The sequence below is a fragment of the Homalodisca vitripennis genome, chromosome 4, assembly GCF_021130785.1.
Source record: "Homalodisca vitripennis isolate AUS2020 chromosome 4, UT_GWSS_2.1, whole genome shotgun sequence".
In the NCBI taxonomy this organism is placed as follows: domain Eukaryota; kingdom Metazoa; phylum Arthropoda; class Insecta; order Hemiptera; family Cicadellidae; genus Homalodisca; species Homalodisca vitripennis.
In genome coordinates this window covers 134431045-134450227 of record NC_060210.1, presented here as the reverse complement: position 1 = coordinate 134450227, position 19183 = coordinate 134431045, and the positions used below count along the sequence as shown (strand labels likewise).

The following is a 19183-nucleotide window of genomic DNA, read 5'->3' as shown; positions in this document are numbered from 1 at the left end:
TTCCAATACGACCAGAATATGCACCTGTAAATCCATTGCATTTCTTATGCTATCTTGAGGCTGAAAAAGTACACTAGTGACACTCAAAGTTACCAGAATATAGTACTGTAAATGTATCCTGTTTTATTTAGTAAATGCCTATTGTTGTCACAAGGCTGATACGAGAAGGTTAACCGTTAATCCTTTAAACTCCCAACGCTACTGTGACGCTAGTCACTAAAGATCACCTGCAAATCTATTGCATTCACAAAGCTACCATAAGGTTGGCCAGCCAAGGTCAACTGTCAATTCGTTGCATTCCCAAAGCTACCATGAGGTTGGCCAGTTAACTATCAATTCAGTGAATTCCCTACGCAACCACGAGAGTATTGAGGAAGGTTTTCTGTTATTCTGTTGGGCTAATCACGTGCAACGGTATTTACAATGTTACCATGAGGGACTGCATCGTTTCTAAATCCAGTTAGGCTGGATGACCATGAGGCTAACTAGCATGGGTTTATGGCACTCCATTTCTCCACCGATGCCTTGACTATGACAAGATATAGAGATTCTTGTACACTTTCAACGTCATTTTGATACTGACAGGAGAGAGAATGTTTTATAAAAACACAATATTGGATAGTTGGTGGATGATGATGTATAAATGGTGAACATATAATATTTAAATGATATGTTTCTGCCAATATAAATAAGTATATTAAACACAAAATGTTGTTATCAACACACTCTGTTAATCACTGTTAACTGTGTGTGTAATCTCTGTCACTGTTTTTGTTGTTTTACACACGGTTGTGTAGTTAACACAGACGAAAATGATACATAATTTTTTTAAATTAGCATTGCTTAAAAATGGATATGAAAATTAATACATCATTTTGTATCATACAAAACAATATTATTTAATTTTGATTGTTTAGGAAGTTTTAGTTCTCACAAATACGTTCTTATTTTTTATTTGAGTTTTTCATTCCACTTTCTCAAAGTTTAAAAGATTCAACATTATTTCCAACTGGAAATAATGTTGAATCTTATAACTACTATGTTGAATTATAACTATAATACTCCGTTACAAATATCAAATGTCACCCTGCAGTATTTGTCTGTTATCCTTTTAATTAAGACCACTGTTGAAGTTAATGTAACTTTAGATAGTAACCTAGGGTGCAAAAACCTTCGGTGCAACACATTTTGGACGAGGAAGTAAGTCTGAAGGCTGGACAACTAGAGCAAACTTCCTGGGGTGATCATCTACTGGAGCTGGAGCTACGGTCGCTGGAGTGGAGATATAAAGCAGTTCCAAGGTCGTCGCGTCCAGTCAGTCCCGTTACACGATGCCGAGCACAGCGCAAGCGCACTGGGTCCTCCTGGTACTAGCCGTCCTGGCAGCCGGTAAGTATTAGTGATAATACTTAGTGATAACAGCTCAGTGATACTGTTATGGTATACATTTCCAATAGTTTATATGGTATTTTTAAATTCAAGACGTTATTACGTAACGTTAGAAATAGTTTTCTCATTTAAAAAATGTCGATACTTTGATCCAAAACTAACAATTTAAAATTTATATTTTAATGTTCTTTGAAATATACTCGTATGATAAGGATAAAATTACATTATTTTGATTACTTCCAGTATTTTAGGCTCACAAGTAAAAATGAAATGGCTTCATTTTAATCGTGACTTGGGTTTTAATAACAGTGTTGGTAGTTATATTGAACGTAATAACCAAAATTGAAATACTTAATACTCTCATAAGGAATTGTATTTTTATAACATTTTATAAATTACCATGTCTAAAGATATGGTGGCAAGCTCACCTTAGGAATTAAAGGATTGTAACTCTTAAAAAATCCCCTTTACCATTACCACTATCACAAACAGTGCTTTGATAGTTTTGATCCGAGAAGTATACAAATATTGTATAATCTTTCCAAATAGATAACATTCATAATTTTTAAGGCCGCACGATATATGACAGCAGATGAAGGTTAAAAAGCAAAAATGTAATGTATTTTATGTAATAAATACAATAATTTTTTCTGATAAAATTTTTGCCATTTCATTGGATTAAAATTATAGTTCGATCAAAAGCAAGGAAATTTATCATGGAATTTCGAAATATAGTGAGAATACAGGCAACGGAATTTCCATTATATTTTGGGAACACCCTCTAATTCAGTCAACCTTCAAACTCTGAAAGCTGTTGAAATAATTTTTTTTAATTGAAGGTTACCGGTGCAATAACTCTATGAGCTGTTTGTTAGTAATAAACTAAACTAGATGGTTATATAATTAAACCATTTCCATAACAACATTGTTATTTATTGCTTTAAACTTATTATTAGTAATTAGTAGAGGACACTACTGCCCACTTCCCGCTTGCTTGTTAAACATTTTACAATACAGTTTACATTTTATAATACAGTTCTTATTTTAATGTTTCATACATATAATCCATATCTGACAAAAATATAAAAGTAGTCCAAAATAAAATAAGTTTAAAATACTATATTTTATTAAAGAAACTAAAAAGCCATGATTGAGTAATTCTTAAGGTCTTGACATGACCTGGAACAACAAATCCACAGGAAAACCACAAGGTTATTTATACTCTTGCTTAAAACTGGTTTCAGTATTTCCCAATTGATAACGTGTATTCCAAAGTTGGTTTATATCATGCAAATTAATTTAAACTGATCAATCATGATTAATTCTATAATTATACCAATTCAAGCAAAATTATATGACTATTATTTAACTGACGTTAAACAATAGTACTACAAAATATTTAAAATTCAGGGAAGATTATAATACTTAGCTTAGCTAAAGGCTAAACAAATAGTGATATACATGCATTTTTACTTAATTATGTTACTGGTGCAAAACAGGAGTGAATTATATCCGTATCGTATTATAATTGATAAAGGAATATTTTGTAGTGTATACTGTTTTTTGTATTTTATAGGTTGCTATTAGAAAAGATTAATTTGAGTTAGGAAGGAATCTGATGATTATTGTGGTTTACAAGTAGCCCACTATTGGTATTAAAGTTCGTGGAAGCATTTCAGTTATAAACTGTTGTATGACTTCGCAACAAAATACTAAAATACTAAGAATTATTATAATACATTACTCATATTAATGTAATGACATTAGTAATTTGACATCACAACGAAATACTAAGAATTGTTACAATACATTACTAGTATTACTGTAATGACATATGAGTAATATGACATCACAACGAAATACTAAGGATCGTTTCAATACATTACTCGTATTACTGTAATGACATAAGAGTAATATGACATCACAACGAAATACTAAGAATCGTTTCAACATATTACTCTATTAATGTAGTGACGTAAGAATACATCGCTAAAAAATACTAAGAATTGTTACAATACATTATTCGTCTTAATTCAATGACAGGAGTAGTAAGACATCGCAACAAAATACTAAGAATCATTACAATACATTATTCATATTAGCCCAATGACATAAGAGTAGTGATGCATAAAAATGAAATACTAAGAATCGTTGTAATACATTACCCGTATTACTGTAATGACATGCATACCAATCCATTAAACACTTTACTTACAAGGTTGGAGTACGCCATACCACGTATCGCGTAACAGGCTTCTTTGAGTTGCATACAACTTTCAAATCTATAGACACATTACTATTACATTATATATTAAAATGTAATATGATTTTACTCAGTGGTTTAAAAATGTATTCATTCTGCAACTTTCTCGTTTCATTCGCCTATGTAGAAATGAAGCTTCCTGCAAAATTTCAAGTCATTTTTGGAGACAGATAGACTGACAGAAATTAATTTTTTCCAGCCCTTGAATGACAGGGCTGACGGGAATGAGCTGCACCTTCTTTAAATAATATCCTTGTTACTATTAATAATATAAGATAAACTGGACTTTTTTAAAGAAATTAACGGAATTAACTTTTTTGTCACTTTGAAATCAGTTTGTTTTAAAAGTGCTTAATTTAACATGTTTTAAGTTAAAGGTGTTCTTGGCATATTTAATTCCAATATATGAAATCTGTCACTTATCTGTACAATTTCTTTTAGTTGTTTAAGTTCATTTAAGTACTCAAAAGTGTTACTTTTCCATATTTTAATTTTGAAAATTAGTCAGAATCCTTAGATTTCGTTTTGGGATTTGTAATTTCAAGGATTTTAAAATTATTATTCTCTTCCAAAATTTTGGGTAGAGGGCAACAACAAAATTGGTAATGGATGATCAATTCAATAGTATTTAAATTAATGCTAAAAATAAAGCTAAGCACATGGTAAAAACTAAAAAAAATCTGCACGAAAAAACGTTGACAATAGTTATAGCAGAATCTCAAAAATGTTGAACGTGTTCTAAACTAAATTAGTTAAATTGTAGACTTCATGTTGGACAACGAAAGGACAATCACTGTAGCACAACTAAAATATCAGATTAACGCACAGTTTGTGCAACTTCGAAAAATTAGACATATATGAAGTACTGTATTATTAGTTAAGGTAGGAGTAGGCCACTCAAGACCACGATCGTGTATCAGCTTTGCTGAAGTTGTAACCACGATTTCTTGCTATAGGTCATTTTGCTCTTGAGATATCCGGTAGACAGAGATAGTCAGACAATCTTACATGAAAGAAATTTTCCAGTCCTGTGAGTGATAGGCTTCAGTAAAGCTCAGCCAAATCTCATGGAGGGACATGCACCATCATCGAGCAAAATTCATAGAGTAACGTGCACCCTCATAAAACTCAATGTAAACATTATGCGAAATTTAAATTTGGTAGTTCATATTCAAAACAACGTGTAGACAGGTCCCTGAGAGGTCTCACACTCCAGCAGCACTGAACCTCAAGAGGGTCCCCAGAAATTGAGAGCTTCCGACCTCTACTAGCTCTTTATTTTGGGACCTCAAAATCCTGAGAGTTCTTAGCTACTAGGATCTCCCATCTTGACAGCATTGAAACTGGGCTGCTTTAGCGCCAGGGCTCTGACGCCTCCCGGTGTCTGGTAGCATTTAGAATTTGGATTATCTAGGCCTTTATGGTACTCGAAATTTCCATTAACCTTTAGATGTGTTATGTATCGTACTCTTCTAACTATTTAACATTTTACAGAAAGGTTTCGAAATTTTTGTTTTTAAAAAAGGAAAAAATACTCGTTTAGTTTTTAACGTGTAAATCTGCATCAATCGAATGCCATACTAAAATGTAGATCCCAAACTTTACCTTGTTATCCGTTACTTGTATGAACTCCTAATACTAATATTTCTCAAATTACTCATACGATTGAATATTATTCACACGCACAAAATTCAGAATTAGGATATATTAGTTTTGAAATGATATTGACATCTTGAAAGCCACTTATTTATTTATCTTAGATCGTGTCACTATGTCATATCCGTAATGCGACGTGTTATTAAACTTCCCCATAATTACATTTGGTATGACAAACAACATTACTGGACGACGTGATAGAAGCCGGACGGATTACATCAGGAGTCAGCGATCCGAGTGATTGACTGAATACAGGGTTTTCCATCGATTGTTACCAATTACTAATTTCGTAACATTTTTAGCGTAATATCCAATTTGCAGTTTGTTTACACACCGCCAAACCGATAATTGGTCCTGAAATTGTGTTCTATGATCCATGGGCTAACTGTGTGTACCGAGTTTCGAAAGGCGTACTGCATGAAAGCTTGACCTTCTACACATACCTGTAGACGTCCGTTTCTTCACACTTTCACAAGCTTTCATAACTTTTACTGTACTTATGAATTGAAGGTGATGAACAAATGTAGTTCATTATTAGACAGTGTTGTTAATATAAACTTGAAAAACCCCTAGCATGGGAAATCCCACGAATAAGGAGCCTTGTATGCATGGCTGATATTAATAATTATAAATCATTCGTTTTTTACGGTACTAGTAGAAATACTTCCTAATTAAGAATTTTGTGGGTTTTCCAAATTTTAGGGCATATTAAAATTACATCTAGCTTTTATGGTGTACCTTTTATCACAGTATAATTAATTAAAATTATGTGCTCTCGCGTTTGGACGTCTTCTGTAATACAAATATAAGAGGAAGAGCCATCAGGAATATTTGGAGCAATAAGTCCCATAAAATCTTGCCAATTTACTTTGGTATTCACGAGTTGGCAAATAGTTTGTAAAAATGTAGAAATGCCTGGTATGTCAATATTGATTGGTTAGAGTTCTATGATTAGGTCTTGAGGGTCAGTATAATAAATTATTAGTCAATAAAATTTGACTAGGAATATTAAAGTCCTTTTTTAACAAGTGTCGTATGGCAAGTTCTTGTTTTTTTACTCGCGTAGAAATGATTTTGGAAGTTATGGATAATTTTTTTTAATTTAAAAGAATGATATCTTTCTTGTCAAAAGTTGTATCAAAATACAGTTTTCAACTCGTATCTTCAGTTAATAATTGGTTTTAAACCGTTGACCATCCAAAGCGAAGCAGCATTGTAACAAGAGTTTAATTTTGTGATCAATGTTTTTGATATGACGTGAACCACACAATTTAGATTGTTAGTTCTAACACTGGTTGTGTAAGCGTAGGAATCTGGAACTCACGTTATCAAATTGGAACTCAGTGAAATCAGTTTTTAAATGGTTGATAGTGATAAAATATATCCTTGCTTTTGCTATAATCATAAAGTGTTCCAAAAATCACTAATCATTCCGTTTTCGCTTTTTCTATTTATTGGAACTCGTACTTGGGACATCTTAAACAACAGCGTTCGATAACTTGTACCGTTCAATAAATAATACTTTCAACAATATGTTTGTCAGACAGTTATGATACTTAAAAAAATAAAACTATTTACCCTATACTGTAATGAACTTAGCATTGCCTGTGGTGGGGAAGCGAACGCTGATCAACCGGGCCTTGTTCTCATAGCGGGCAGGAATTCCTTATGGATCGATTATTTTCCTGTTGCACAATTTATTGGGACTGTACTTACGGTGATTTATATAAGAGCGGAGAAAACGCAAATACTCAAAAGCTCGTATTTAGAGGACTTCTTATACTAGGAACGTTTGTGATTTACATAAGTTTATCCTGGGTGGGTGACTGTGGGGGAAAGTGGTAGCGGCTGTGCCACAAAGACTATTACAAGGATAAGCGAGCAGCCATCAGCCGCTCTATGGGCGGAACACTTCCCCAGGACTCTGTGCAATGTTGTCCTTAGTAGCGAGCGGTTAGATAAGCCGTGATACCGTGATACCGCTGTCTACGCTGACCGCCATCGCCACACCGTCTCACAGGTTCCATACGTTATTGGATTTCCACACTTGTGAGCCTGCAACGCTTCTTGGACAGAATGGCAGTGGGACCGTGACGGTTTCTTTTGAACCATGAATTCTGGAGAGTTAGGCGAGTGTGTACAAACCTCGGCTCGTTGGTTCACTTGCTATTCTGCCGCAGGGCAGCTTCTAACAATCATCAATCATATTTAAACCACGTTACGACACGTTTTACGGTGTACAGGTGCTCTCAAACTCACCAATAATATTATGGGGATTTTTCCTCGAGTCAAGGCAAACAAAAATAATATATTAAGAATATAAAATGTAAGCGTGGTCACAAATGTTTAGTTTACCATCTGCCTGCCTCATGTGGTTTTTAGATTTTATACTTTATTTTATAAACCTGAAAAGATTAAAAAATCAAATTTCTACAATTGTATTATGTTCTTGCAGTCTCAAGTGGAGAAAAAGTTAATATTCTATTAACATATCACGTTTTAAGTTAGTAAACATATGAAATGATTAGAAGTTTACAGATGAAAATGTAGTGTCTTCCAACTTTTCAGAAAAACCTTGGACTTGTGTCTATGACAGAGTCCTTAGGTTGTTGGCGCCATGTAAGAATAGTTCCTATTCTATTGGATGACTATACAAGTATTTTGAATCCTTTTCGTCATCCATTTATCAAGGAATGGAGGAGCTTTCTACCTTACTTTTACCGTACGAAATTTGGGGTACTTCGCTTCCACTACTCACTCAGATCTGAGTTAGGCTTCAAGCTTCATTTTAGTTTTAAATTTGCCATGAGCATCGTCAGGGAATGTAATACAAAATCAATTGAACATTAATTTACAATTATTCACAAAAGAAATCCATTTAAGCAAATATCTTCTTGTGTGCTCTATATAAAACAAGAACCATGAAAGAATTCGTAATAACTGTGAACATATCAATTCAATTGTGTGATGTGTCTGATTGTTAAATATATTTAATGCAATTTTATATGTTTATAGTAATGTATATGTTTTCAAGGAAGTATGTGTAGGCATAATGTTTTAAACCCAGAACATCTTAAGTTATACAGTAATTACAATTAATCAATTGAATAACTTGGTCAAACGAATTGCGACATTTGTTATTAAATTTACAAATTTCTATATACAAGTCAGCCTTGTAAAGTTTTAATTTTAATATCATGTTAAACCTGAGATAATTTATTTTAATACGTTTGAATTCTATTTGTTATACACGTTTCTTGTGTCCATGCGTGTTTAATCTTTCTAATATTATATTTATTTACAAATATACCAACTCAGTTATGAAAAGTTATACTCATTACTCAAAAAATACCTTTGAAATAAAATATCTTTCACAATGTTTCTACACAAAAAGGAAGAAATATATTATTTTAGATTAGAGGTAAAGGTCAAGGCCGAGCAGACTACTTCTCAATCCAACAGACAAGGTTTGTTTCATTTTTCAGTGCAAACCAGCAGTAAACGAGAAAACTGGTTCACCTCTGTTACTGATAAAATCTAAAAAAAACGACTACTCTCCTCCCTGTGACCATTATATTGTATATTATGAATATCGGAAACAGACTAAATTTGTCTTGTTCTAAAAGAACATTAATCACATGATTATATAACATACTGAGTAGATTAACAGGCCTTGGTTAGGAGGCAATTTTGGATTGCCAAAGAATTCTAAATATACTATAGTACTTGGGGGGAACTTTATATTTGTTAGATATTAGTTTATTGAACATGAATTTAATGCTTGTCAAAATAATGAATCATTGAAATGTTTGATTGGATATTAAAGATCATGGCAAAAATTGAATTTACATATTTGCAATTAAACCACGCTATTTCAAACTTTCTCACTGAAAATTTGTAAATGAATATAATATAGGTAAAAAGTTTACGTTTTAAAACATAGTTAGGTAAGGACTAAGTATCCTTGGAGGATAATGAGGTTACAATGACTACAATAATTATTGTTAAAAATGACTAATTTAGTCGTTTCAGAGGCTAAAAATATGATGGGGGTATTTGAAAATGGTATGATGCAAATCTCTAGATATTGAAATAGCTGCAATACTACAGAACTAGTAAGGCATTTTATAATGCCCGGAAGAGGAAAATGCTGCAAATCACCGCCTAGCACAATTGCCTGTCATTGCACTATTCAGTTCCTATTGAAGGAGAAATAGGAATGAGTAGACGTTTTGGTTTGGATAAAAGGGTTGATTTGCAGGTCAGACTTTACAAGCTTAAATGTATCCAGAAATTTATTTGGATTAAGCATACAATCCTTGGTGGATTTAAGATATACGATATGAGAACGTAGTACAAACACTTCTTCATACACATAATACAGGTTAAGCTGAATTCTATAATTACACATCGAGAGAAAATGCGTACAAACTTAATATTATAGCAATATTAATGATGACGTCCAAGAAAATTATAATTAAAATTACGTAAGTTAAATTAAGCTTTTCATCTAATAAAATAAGCCAACTTTAAATATATCCAGGTAATTAATATTATCAATTTAGTAAGGACGACAATCAAGTTGATTAGTTACGAAATTATCAACGGTAGTGTTGGTTATATTGTTGTGCTAAATTGTAGTATTATGTCAACTTATAGCCTCAAAAACACATTATTTGACAGTCCTAATACACTGCCGGTATTATGATCGGTTATCTATAAATGAACCATGAGAGCTGTAGGAAAAATATACTTAACTAAGTGAAATAATTTGAAACAGTACAACATTGAGAACAGTTCAGACTCCAGTTGTCACATTACGAGGTACAAAAGATAAAACATTCTGATACTCTCAAAACCAAAGAAAAGTACGCTTTACTATTTTATTAATCTTTGATATTTTGAGCTTTTGTGTCATAATTGCAGATAAATGTCGTGGAGATTGCAGAAATATTTCTATGTATGAAAAGTAATGCCTTGTACACATTTAAAGATGGTTCAGACGTGAATTAGATAGGACTTTTACAAAGGAACACGTTATATCTTTCAATATGTGTTCCTTTCTAATTATACCCAAGAAAAAATTATCACAATTATTCAAACGGCGAAAGGGTCGAGTGATTATCAATTTGTTTTAATAATGAATTTGCTATGTTTACTTCATATACGAGTACTAAAAAATATATTGCACACACAGAAACGTATGATAGTGGCTTTCGTTTAGAAAAAGGGTTTGTCTGCCCAATAAATAGAATAAATAGTTTTTAGTTTTTTGAAACCTTCTCGTAGCTCCTCTAAACCAAAGAGTATATTGCACCTTCGCAAAAAAGCTAGAAAGGCGAACAGTTGGGGTTTTCGCTTTTTAACTCAAAACGGACCATAATTTAAAGTCATACCATTAAGATGACTGTAAAATCGAGAAACTTGGTAATTTAAAATAAAGTAAATATTTTATTCTGACCTGTTGGAAAATGGCAAATAAATAACATTCGTAGTAAACCTATCGAAATTTGAAGTTAAATAAAAAATGTGCCTGGTCCTAACTACACCTTAAAACAGACACATTTTTCGCTCCATTTATATTAGGATGAATTTTACTCAAAGCTTCAAAAGCTTCAGGAGTAATAAAGTTGGTTTTTGAACCAGTCCAAAATAATAGAAAGTCGCGTTTTGCAGTAATTCGGTATAAAACTGTTATCTAGCCTTGCTTCTAGTATGTTGTGTTAGGGAGGAAAATAGCATTTGTCTGAATCACTTTTGTTACATATCCATCTCAATTAATTAAAGGTTTTGAAATGTTATGTTTCAAATTTTTTTTTCTTTCTATATTACTATATGTTAAATTTTAACTTTCAATCTATAATGAGTGTACTGAACAAAAAATGTATTTTATTACAATTATTGAATGAAAAATAAAATCTCCATACTTGAAATCTCCATATGATATATGATTTATAACATTGAATTACACGTGAAGTTGGTGAAACGGTGATTTTGCACGGAACGAATAAAACAGCTGGGAGGGAAGTCGTATCAACACCGGCGTGGACTCGCGCCCACTCGAGCTATTTGCGGCATCTTGGGCCGGCATCTGCATGGCGAACTACGGTGTTCCCACGACCTCTAGCCAAACAGCCTCTGGAGGTAAGTCGTATCAACACCGGCGTGGACTCGCGCCCACTCGAGCTATTTGCGGCATCTTGGGCCGGCATCTACATGGCGAACTGCGGTGTTCCCACAACCTCTAGCCAAACAGCCTCTGGAGGTAAGTCGTATCAACACCGGCATGGACTTGCGCCCAATCGAGTTATTTGCGGCATCTTGGGCCGGCATCTACATGGCGAACTGCGGTGTTCCCGCGACCTCTAGCCAAACAGCCTCTAGAGGTAAGACAAGCCTGGCTAATGGTATCTCTCTCCCACTCACTCTTAGTTTGTTGAGAGTACAGTTAGTTAGGGCAAAGTAATAATAGACTAGTACATTCTTTGTAATGGTTTCTATCAGAGTTCAATGAACTGTTCCAAAACTTAGAGTTGTGCAAGAAACCTGTAAAAAACTACTTAAATATTATAATTTGTTTAACCAAGTTTTGCTGTAGTGTGAACCACACAGAAATTAAATTATCTTCACTAGTTTGGATTCGTTTTCAGACTTAATATATTTTACTTTCTCTGGTCATTGAGATATATATTTCTAGAAATCATTAGCTGTTAGAAACACCTTAAACAAAACAGGCATTCTCGACATTCACCTTACTCAGAGGGCTTGGATCGCTGTCTACTATTGTTTTTAAATATATATCTTGGATTAGGACGACAATATATAGAAATATTTAATAAGGTTGTTACCATTTTAATTATTTATTGAGCTAAATAAAGGTAACTTAAACAAATATTGTGTCTGTTTTTGTCCGTCTATCAACACACATGATATATTCTGAATATTCAGGTGATTATATCACAAGAAGAACCCCATTAGTTTACAATATCAAGGGTGAGATCCATGAATTTGTAGAAAAGTTTTATTCAAAGCACAAGTTGATTAGTAAATTAAATAGCCAACAGGTGGATTAAAATTTGGATGTTCTAATACATTTTTCAGCTGTTTATTTCAGTTTGAAAGTTTAGACTATTGTGTTCTCAAAAGTTTACTTAGTTATTTAACCGTTACCATATCAGTATTAGCTGGCATGAACCAATGGTCAAGCTTTCAATATTCTACAGCCCAAAGTGAAAATACTGCTGTCACTGTTGCTCTTTTCGTTTAATATAAAGTTATAAGGGGTATAACACATCAGTTACAAGTGTTTATCGCTTCTGAATTATGTAAATATTTTTATGGCAATCTGGCTAAAATGTCAACTAAATACCTCACTTTCCTCAAACACCCATAACAAACAAGCAGTGTTTAGTGCCGTATGAAATGTGTACAAAGTTGGCTGACCCTTTTGGAATTTCTAATCTCCGGACGTCGTTGCAGATGATGGAGTTGAGTGCATTGATAGAATTTGCCAAGTAACCATTACCCTGAATTGCTATAATTCAGGCCATTACTAATTTCAGGGATGTCTAGAGATGTACGGCCATCTAAATTAAGGTGCCTGAGGGCAACCCAGTTGAATTGCACGAGCTGGCACATCTGTTGTAGTAGAATAGTGGCAGAGATGCTAACGCTCAGCCTTTAATGGGATGTATAAGAGTATCGCTAGTTTAGTTATGAATAAAATTTGACTTAAATCATTGACGTTTTTACTACCACGTATTACGATGAGAAAATGTATTTTTCCCCAAGAGAATAATTTATTATTACCAAGTAAATGAATACACCGAGTTACACAAAGTATTTTTACGTGGGACTAGGTAAAAGAGTACAATGTTCCCAGCTATCATTGAAAGCTAAGTGCTTCAATGTAGTAAATGTACGCGGTTTATTATCAGGCAACTACTCAGATAGGGAACTGGAACAAACTGGATGACAAAATGTCCTGCGCTCAGCGTTCTTATCCTTCAGTCAGCTTTTGTGCCCGATAACTTTCATCCTAGGTCGCCACTGTACAGCTGCGTAAGAACGAAAATGTTGCACAAAAGTGCACAATTTTGCTCGATATTACTCTTTACTGTTACTGCGTAAGGTTAAAGTATTCAAGGAGTTTTCAAAAAAACATTTTAGGTGTCCAACCACTGTCCTAGTGTACGCACATAAAGTTACATGTAATACAATTATAGTAATTTTACAAAAATAATAATCTGTATCACAGCTGGGTGTGTTAAATGGCATGGACAATCGTACTCGTATAATAAAGCTATATGGTTTATCAATATAGGCTAAATTCTAATCCTTGTTTTTTAAAGTACATTATTTATTGGTTATTATATTCATTTTGAACAAAATGATACGATGTAATGTATTTATTAAGAAAGTATAATGAGTATTTGTTTTATATGACGATTTTAACTTACAGTATCATATATCATTATATAATAATGATAATAAAAGTAATAACAGTATCAGTAAAGTATCAATGTAGATTACTATTGATCTGTATTGAAAGACCAATATTTAAGAATTGAGTCTGTAATGCACAGATAAAGTATGAAAGTTATTTACTCAAACCACAAAATCGCAGAGGTCAGTAAAATTGGCGCACGCGCTGCCGTATTCGTGGGGCCTACAGTCAATGGCGCCTGTTTGGCTTGGAGTCCGAGCTAAATATAGAGGCCTCATGCAGATGGCATGCTCCATAAATGAGATTCAACTAGAGCAGTTTCCTCCTGGCTTTGGCAGAAATGCACAGTACAGTTATGTTTCTATAAAACTCTTCTCCACTACGATGTAGTTCCATTAGTCGCCTTTTCTCCAGAAACAAACGATCTCTGTTGATTTATATCAACATGCTAGAAATTATTTCCCGGTGTTGATGTTACATGAAATATTGTTAATTCAACAGAACCGCAGATTAGTTCTACTAAACAAGCAGGAGCGATTAGTAAGGGTGATTAGATAAGATTAGATAAAGGTAAATTTAACAGGAAAGCAATTGGTGAGTAATAAGAATCGTCTAGAAGAGCAATTCTGCACATAATATACTTATGCTTGGTCTTCTACTATAGCATTACTTGTTTTGATTAAAAACATTTTTTACTTTGCTCGGAACATAACTGCTACCACAAGTCGAAGGTGTTTCAACTTCGTCAAGTACGAATCGAATATCCGAGTGAGATAACTTTCACATAGTAATGCGTGAAAATATTAGAAAATTAGAGTATAAAAATCAACCTCATAAGAAAAAGATAGAAATATACGAGGTGAGTGTATATTAGTTTTCTCCATTTGTTTTACTAACGTCGCAATAATTAGGTTTGCGATATGACCTAAGTTGTTGCTCCAGACTTAAAACTCTTATCTCCTTAATTCATCTGATCATGCTCCTCTATGCCCAGAAGCTTGAAACTTCTAACTGACTCGTCAACGGTCAATATTTTCTTATAAGAATGATAGAATGATTCATGTTTTTTATATTTATATTGGAACATCAAGAAAACAAGCCAAGAGTACACCACATCACGTGCTACTTATGTTGCATACAGAATTTAAAGTCCATTCATGCTTGTCCTGCGGATAGTTAGATGAATTGAAACTCATAAAGAAAAGTCACTTTTACATCACTCGGCGGACAAACGAAACATTTGCCAGCTTACTGCATTACAGGCTTCAATATCGCAATCCTACAAAGAGACATTCATCATTGAACTCGATGTTACTTATTATAGAAATAAAGCTTCATGCAAAATTTCAAGTTTCAGGTCAGTTCGTTCTCATGATATCTTGTGCGCAGGCAAAAAGTTATACAGACATTCACACATAAAAATATTTACGAGCCTCCCGAGTCATATAGGCCATGCGTTAGTGAGGTCATCAATTAAATTACTGATATTTCTGTTAATATGGCATCATTGCTTTAAAATTGAATACACCTTGAACCACACTTAACAATGTTTTATCCAGTTTCAAAAGCAAAAAATTCTCGTAAGTCATTGAGCTTCAACGAGCTTCAGTGAGCTGTCGAGAATCAAAATTTAAAATTTTTTCCAGATGAATTTAGAATATTTAGAGTTAATATAAAGGTGTTGATAATTGATCTTTAAACTTTTAAGTTGATATAACAATTTATCTTGTTTGCATTTAATTGTTTTCGGACTCCTCATAGATAGAGGACCTGCGGTGCGATAGTATAGCGAATTGATCAGAGCTTTCTAACATGGTGCTATGGATATCCCAACTATTTTAGGTTGAGTTGAGTATTGTAGCTTGTTCTCGACGTATCGTGCTGACTAACAGACAAACATAGATGGATTGTTTAGTCTCTAAGTAAATATATTCGCTCACGCTCTGCAAAAATCCCATAATAACCAAGAGTAAATAAATAGCCAAGAAATAACTAATAGAATCAGTAACAAGCACTATAGCTTGGAAATAACTGTACTCAATAGCAGCATTTACAACCATGCTGATAAGAAAAATAAAGGAAGCAACAAACAAACTCTAACCGTAATTTGTAACAGAAAACTATGATATTCTATGACAAGGTTTTGGAACAAAGCTCGATTATTCTATAGTATAGCCAAGGATATAACTATCAGGCGATAAAAGTATACCGCCATAGTGCTATGGTCGCGGTCATGCGGTATGTAAAATTCCACCACGTCATAACAGTGAAAACTTCTAACCACAAGTGAAACAGCTGATTATTTTTATTTAGCTCATAATGATGGGTATTTAAGAGTTCAATACCACATAATTGCGAGAAAGTTTTACAAAAATTGTTTCACTTGGTTAGATCTGATGCGAAATTGCTGTAATACTGCAAAAGAAGTGCGCCGTTTGTTGCAATTAAACACCACAATAATAGAAATCAGAAACAATTAAATCATAAATATTAAAAAAAACTTTAATAAAGACGCAAAATCCTGCGTATTCTAAAAATAAAATCCCATTACTTTCTCTAACACATTAAAATGTATTTATTATGTTTGGATAAATTGTTATTAAAACATTTGATGCAGTTTTATGTTACGTAATTACAAAGACGTAGACTGCCATAAAATAAAATCATTCTAATGTTTTAATTCCCTTAGTGTAAGTATAATAACAAAATACTAGAAGAGCTAATATTTGTTGGGATTCCTTGTTCGAAACAAGTTTTAATACCTAGGTATAAATAAATTGAAAAAAGTTTCACGGGTCGTATGTATACATTTTTTCAAAACTTATATTTTCAGGATAGAATATAAGAAGTGTTGTTTATTAATTGAAAATGCCTACTATAAATAATGTAATCAATAAGCATTTGTACTTTTCTGTTACATTTATTAAGTAATTAAAAGTTTTCTCGCATGTGTCTAAGAATTTATGATTAAATTTTAGTTCCTATCATCTTGTAAATAATTCAAGATTCATTCCGCTCGAAACAATGGACCTCTGGGAGGAGTCTGACGAATCTTTCCCCCCAAAAACAATGCTCCAAAGTGAGCAGAAGCTCTGTCGGCGACATGAGAAGGTGCAGCTTTCCATTCAGTCGCTTTCCATATTGTGAATGAGCCAGCTTTCGCTAAAGGTCAGAGGCATGCAGACAGACAGACAGACCGACACATTCTCACACATTTCACGTCCACTCTCTGCAGAAGAGGTGTGGGAGGTGACTTCGTGGTCTGACAGCTCTTGCAACACTGCGCCCGGCACATCCGTCGTTTGGTATGGAACTGGAATCATTGACAACATAAACACTTCTCGAAGTGTTATCAGTGTTTCCAGTTCATTGTTCTCGGAAAACCAATTTTAATACCTAATTCCACCGTTGTGTTCAGAAACTAGAGATCGATTTTTCGACTCATGTAGTGATAGTTGATATCAATGGAAATGAATTTCCCCTGAAACAGATTGTGTCTCAAAATGCGCATTGAATTACTAAATAAGGTTATTATGAACCCGATAGGAACGTTTTTTAAATCGAGTTGTGGTCAGTCTGTCCGTTCTTATGCTTCAAACCTCGTCGGTAGGTTTCTCATGGTCCAAGGATGAATTCTACTGATTTATGGATCATAAAGATAAACAGTTACAATTGGGAAGACGGCATATAAATATTCTCGTATTTTGATATAGTTTGGATTTATGTATGTGTGTATCAAAGTATGTATGCATATGTATGTAAAAATATACTAGCACGAAGCGCAAAAGTTGTCATTCGACTGTGATGATCTGATATTGTATATTAAAGAAGGCAAGGTTTGTTTATATACCAGCAGTTACCGGCAGTCCACACGCAATTACATGAGCTTAAAATGTGTATAAACATTTCTGGTTCGAGTGAATTATTTTTTCCGACGCTAATGTTGTGTGTTTGCCTTGTTGCCATAACCAAAAGAATCTGTCAAAATGTTTATATTTATAGCCATTTGTAATTTACTCCGGTCTTTCCGACAGATAAAATATATTCTGTATACATATTATACAGGTTTGAGAAGCCTTATTCTGTCAAAAGACAAATAAGATGTAGATGAAATGTTTTATAGATTTTAAACTTTGTTCATATAAGTTCCCATTGGTGCAAAGAAGAACTATCGACTGTGGGGTCGAAAAGGTCATATGCCAGCAAAGCAGTTTTCTTAGAGTCAGTTAGTTTATAGCAGAAAGATATAGAACGTTACTACGTTCTGTTGGGCCTTTTCATACTTAGTAATATTGGTTTATTTTATATTATGAAAGTTATATTTAGTCTAAATTTCTTATATTGGCTTTAAGTTAAACCAATGTGTGATGAACCTTTATAATTTTATTGTTACAGTCAAACAATATAATTTTCTTAAAGAATCTCAAATCCATTTTCCAATTGGAGTTTTCAAATAGAAACGTGTGATACGTTTTTTTTTATCTTAAAGGTGACTAGTGGAAATATTCCAAATATTCAAGTACTGGCTTGAACTACAAATACACACACTAGGAGGGAAATAGAATTACCACAGATTGTATTATGTTATTCATTCTTCAAAAATACCCTCCACTAATTGATTACCATCGTTTTAAGAAAAGCCCAGCAGAAAACCCCTGCTTAATAAGGGGCTTGAGGGGAGTTTTACGAGTCTCACTTTCTACAGTGAGACAAACACTAAGTGACCTTGACAAAGGCTACAGGACCGGTCGCTATCCTTGATATCCCAAGAGGAGCCGCCTCTTGCCTCCATGCTGCTCGCTTAACGTTACACGTTATCTCCTTCATATCGTCTTGTCGTGAACATACTCTTATCTTTGCGTAATTACAAAGAACCAATCAATACCTGAAGAATCAACTTAAGTTATTGTAATAATAAGTAAAGGAAAGTTCCACAAATTTATTACCATTTTTCTACCATAATTAAACCTTGAAATTTCAAAAGGAATAGGCAAAAATTTTAGCAGCATCCGTGCAAGTGATCTACTTGTAGATCCTCTCCGTGGTCCACAGCTGTAGACTGTGTAGAGCCCAACTCAAGCCGGACTATTTCCGTGAAGTTGCTTATTTACCAGAGGTCACGACATATACATCCGGCAATGTGCCACAACACTGTATTTCCACTGTGTCCTCAATGTCTTTGTTCTTTTAATCGCAGGGTCTTGTCTCACTCTACATTCTTAACTAAGAAAGGAACTTTTAAATACATTTACGTTACTAGTTTTGTCAGTAAGTGTCTCCAAGAAGCTGACCATCAATTTCCGGTATTCAAGATGCAGATCTCCAGGTGATAGGGCGGGGCGGAAGGAAGTTACTGCGAGGTTGTAGAGAAGGTCATGTAATTAGTCATGAATTAAGACGTAGGTGGGCTGATTACTTAGCTTATGATT

At 33.7% G+C, this 19183-nt stretch overlaps 1 protein-coding gene across 1 annotated transcript in view; it reads left to right on the top strand.

The window, feature by feature from the left end:
- Positions 1-1263: 1263 nt before the first annotated feature.
- Positions 1264-19183, top strand: part of LOC124360211 (protein obstructor-E-like) — a 42596-nt gene continuing 24676 nt past the window's right edge. Inside the window, exon 1 of the mRNA XM_046813621.1 lies at positions 1264-1389. Within this exon, the coding sequence (XP_046669577.1) occupies positions 1332-1389 (58 nt within the window). The 5' untranslated portion in view covers positions 1264-1331. The remainder of the gene's footprint in view (positions 1390-19183) is intronic.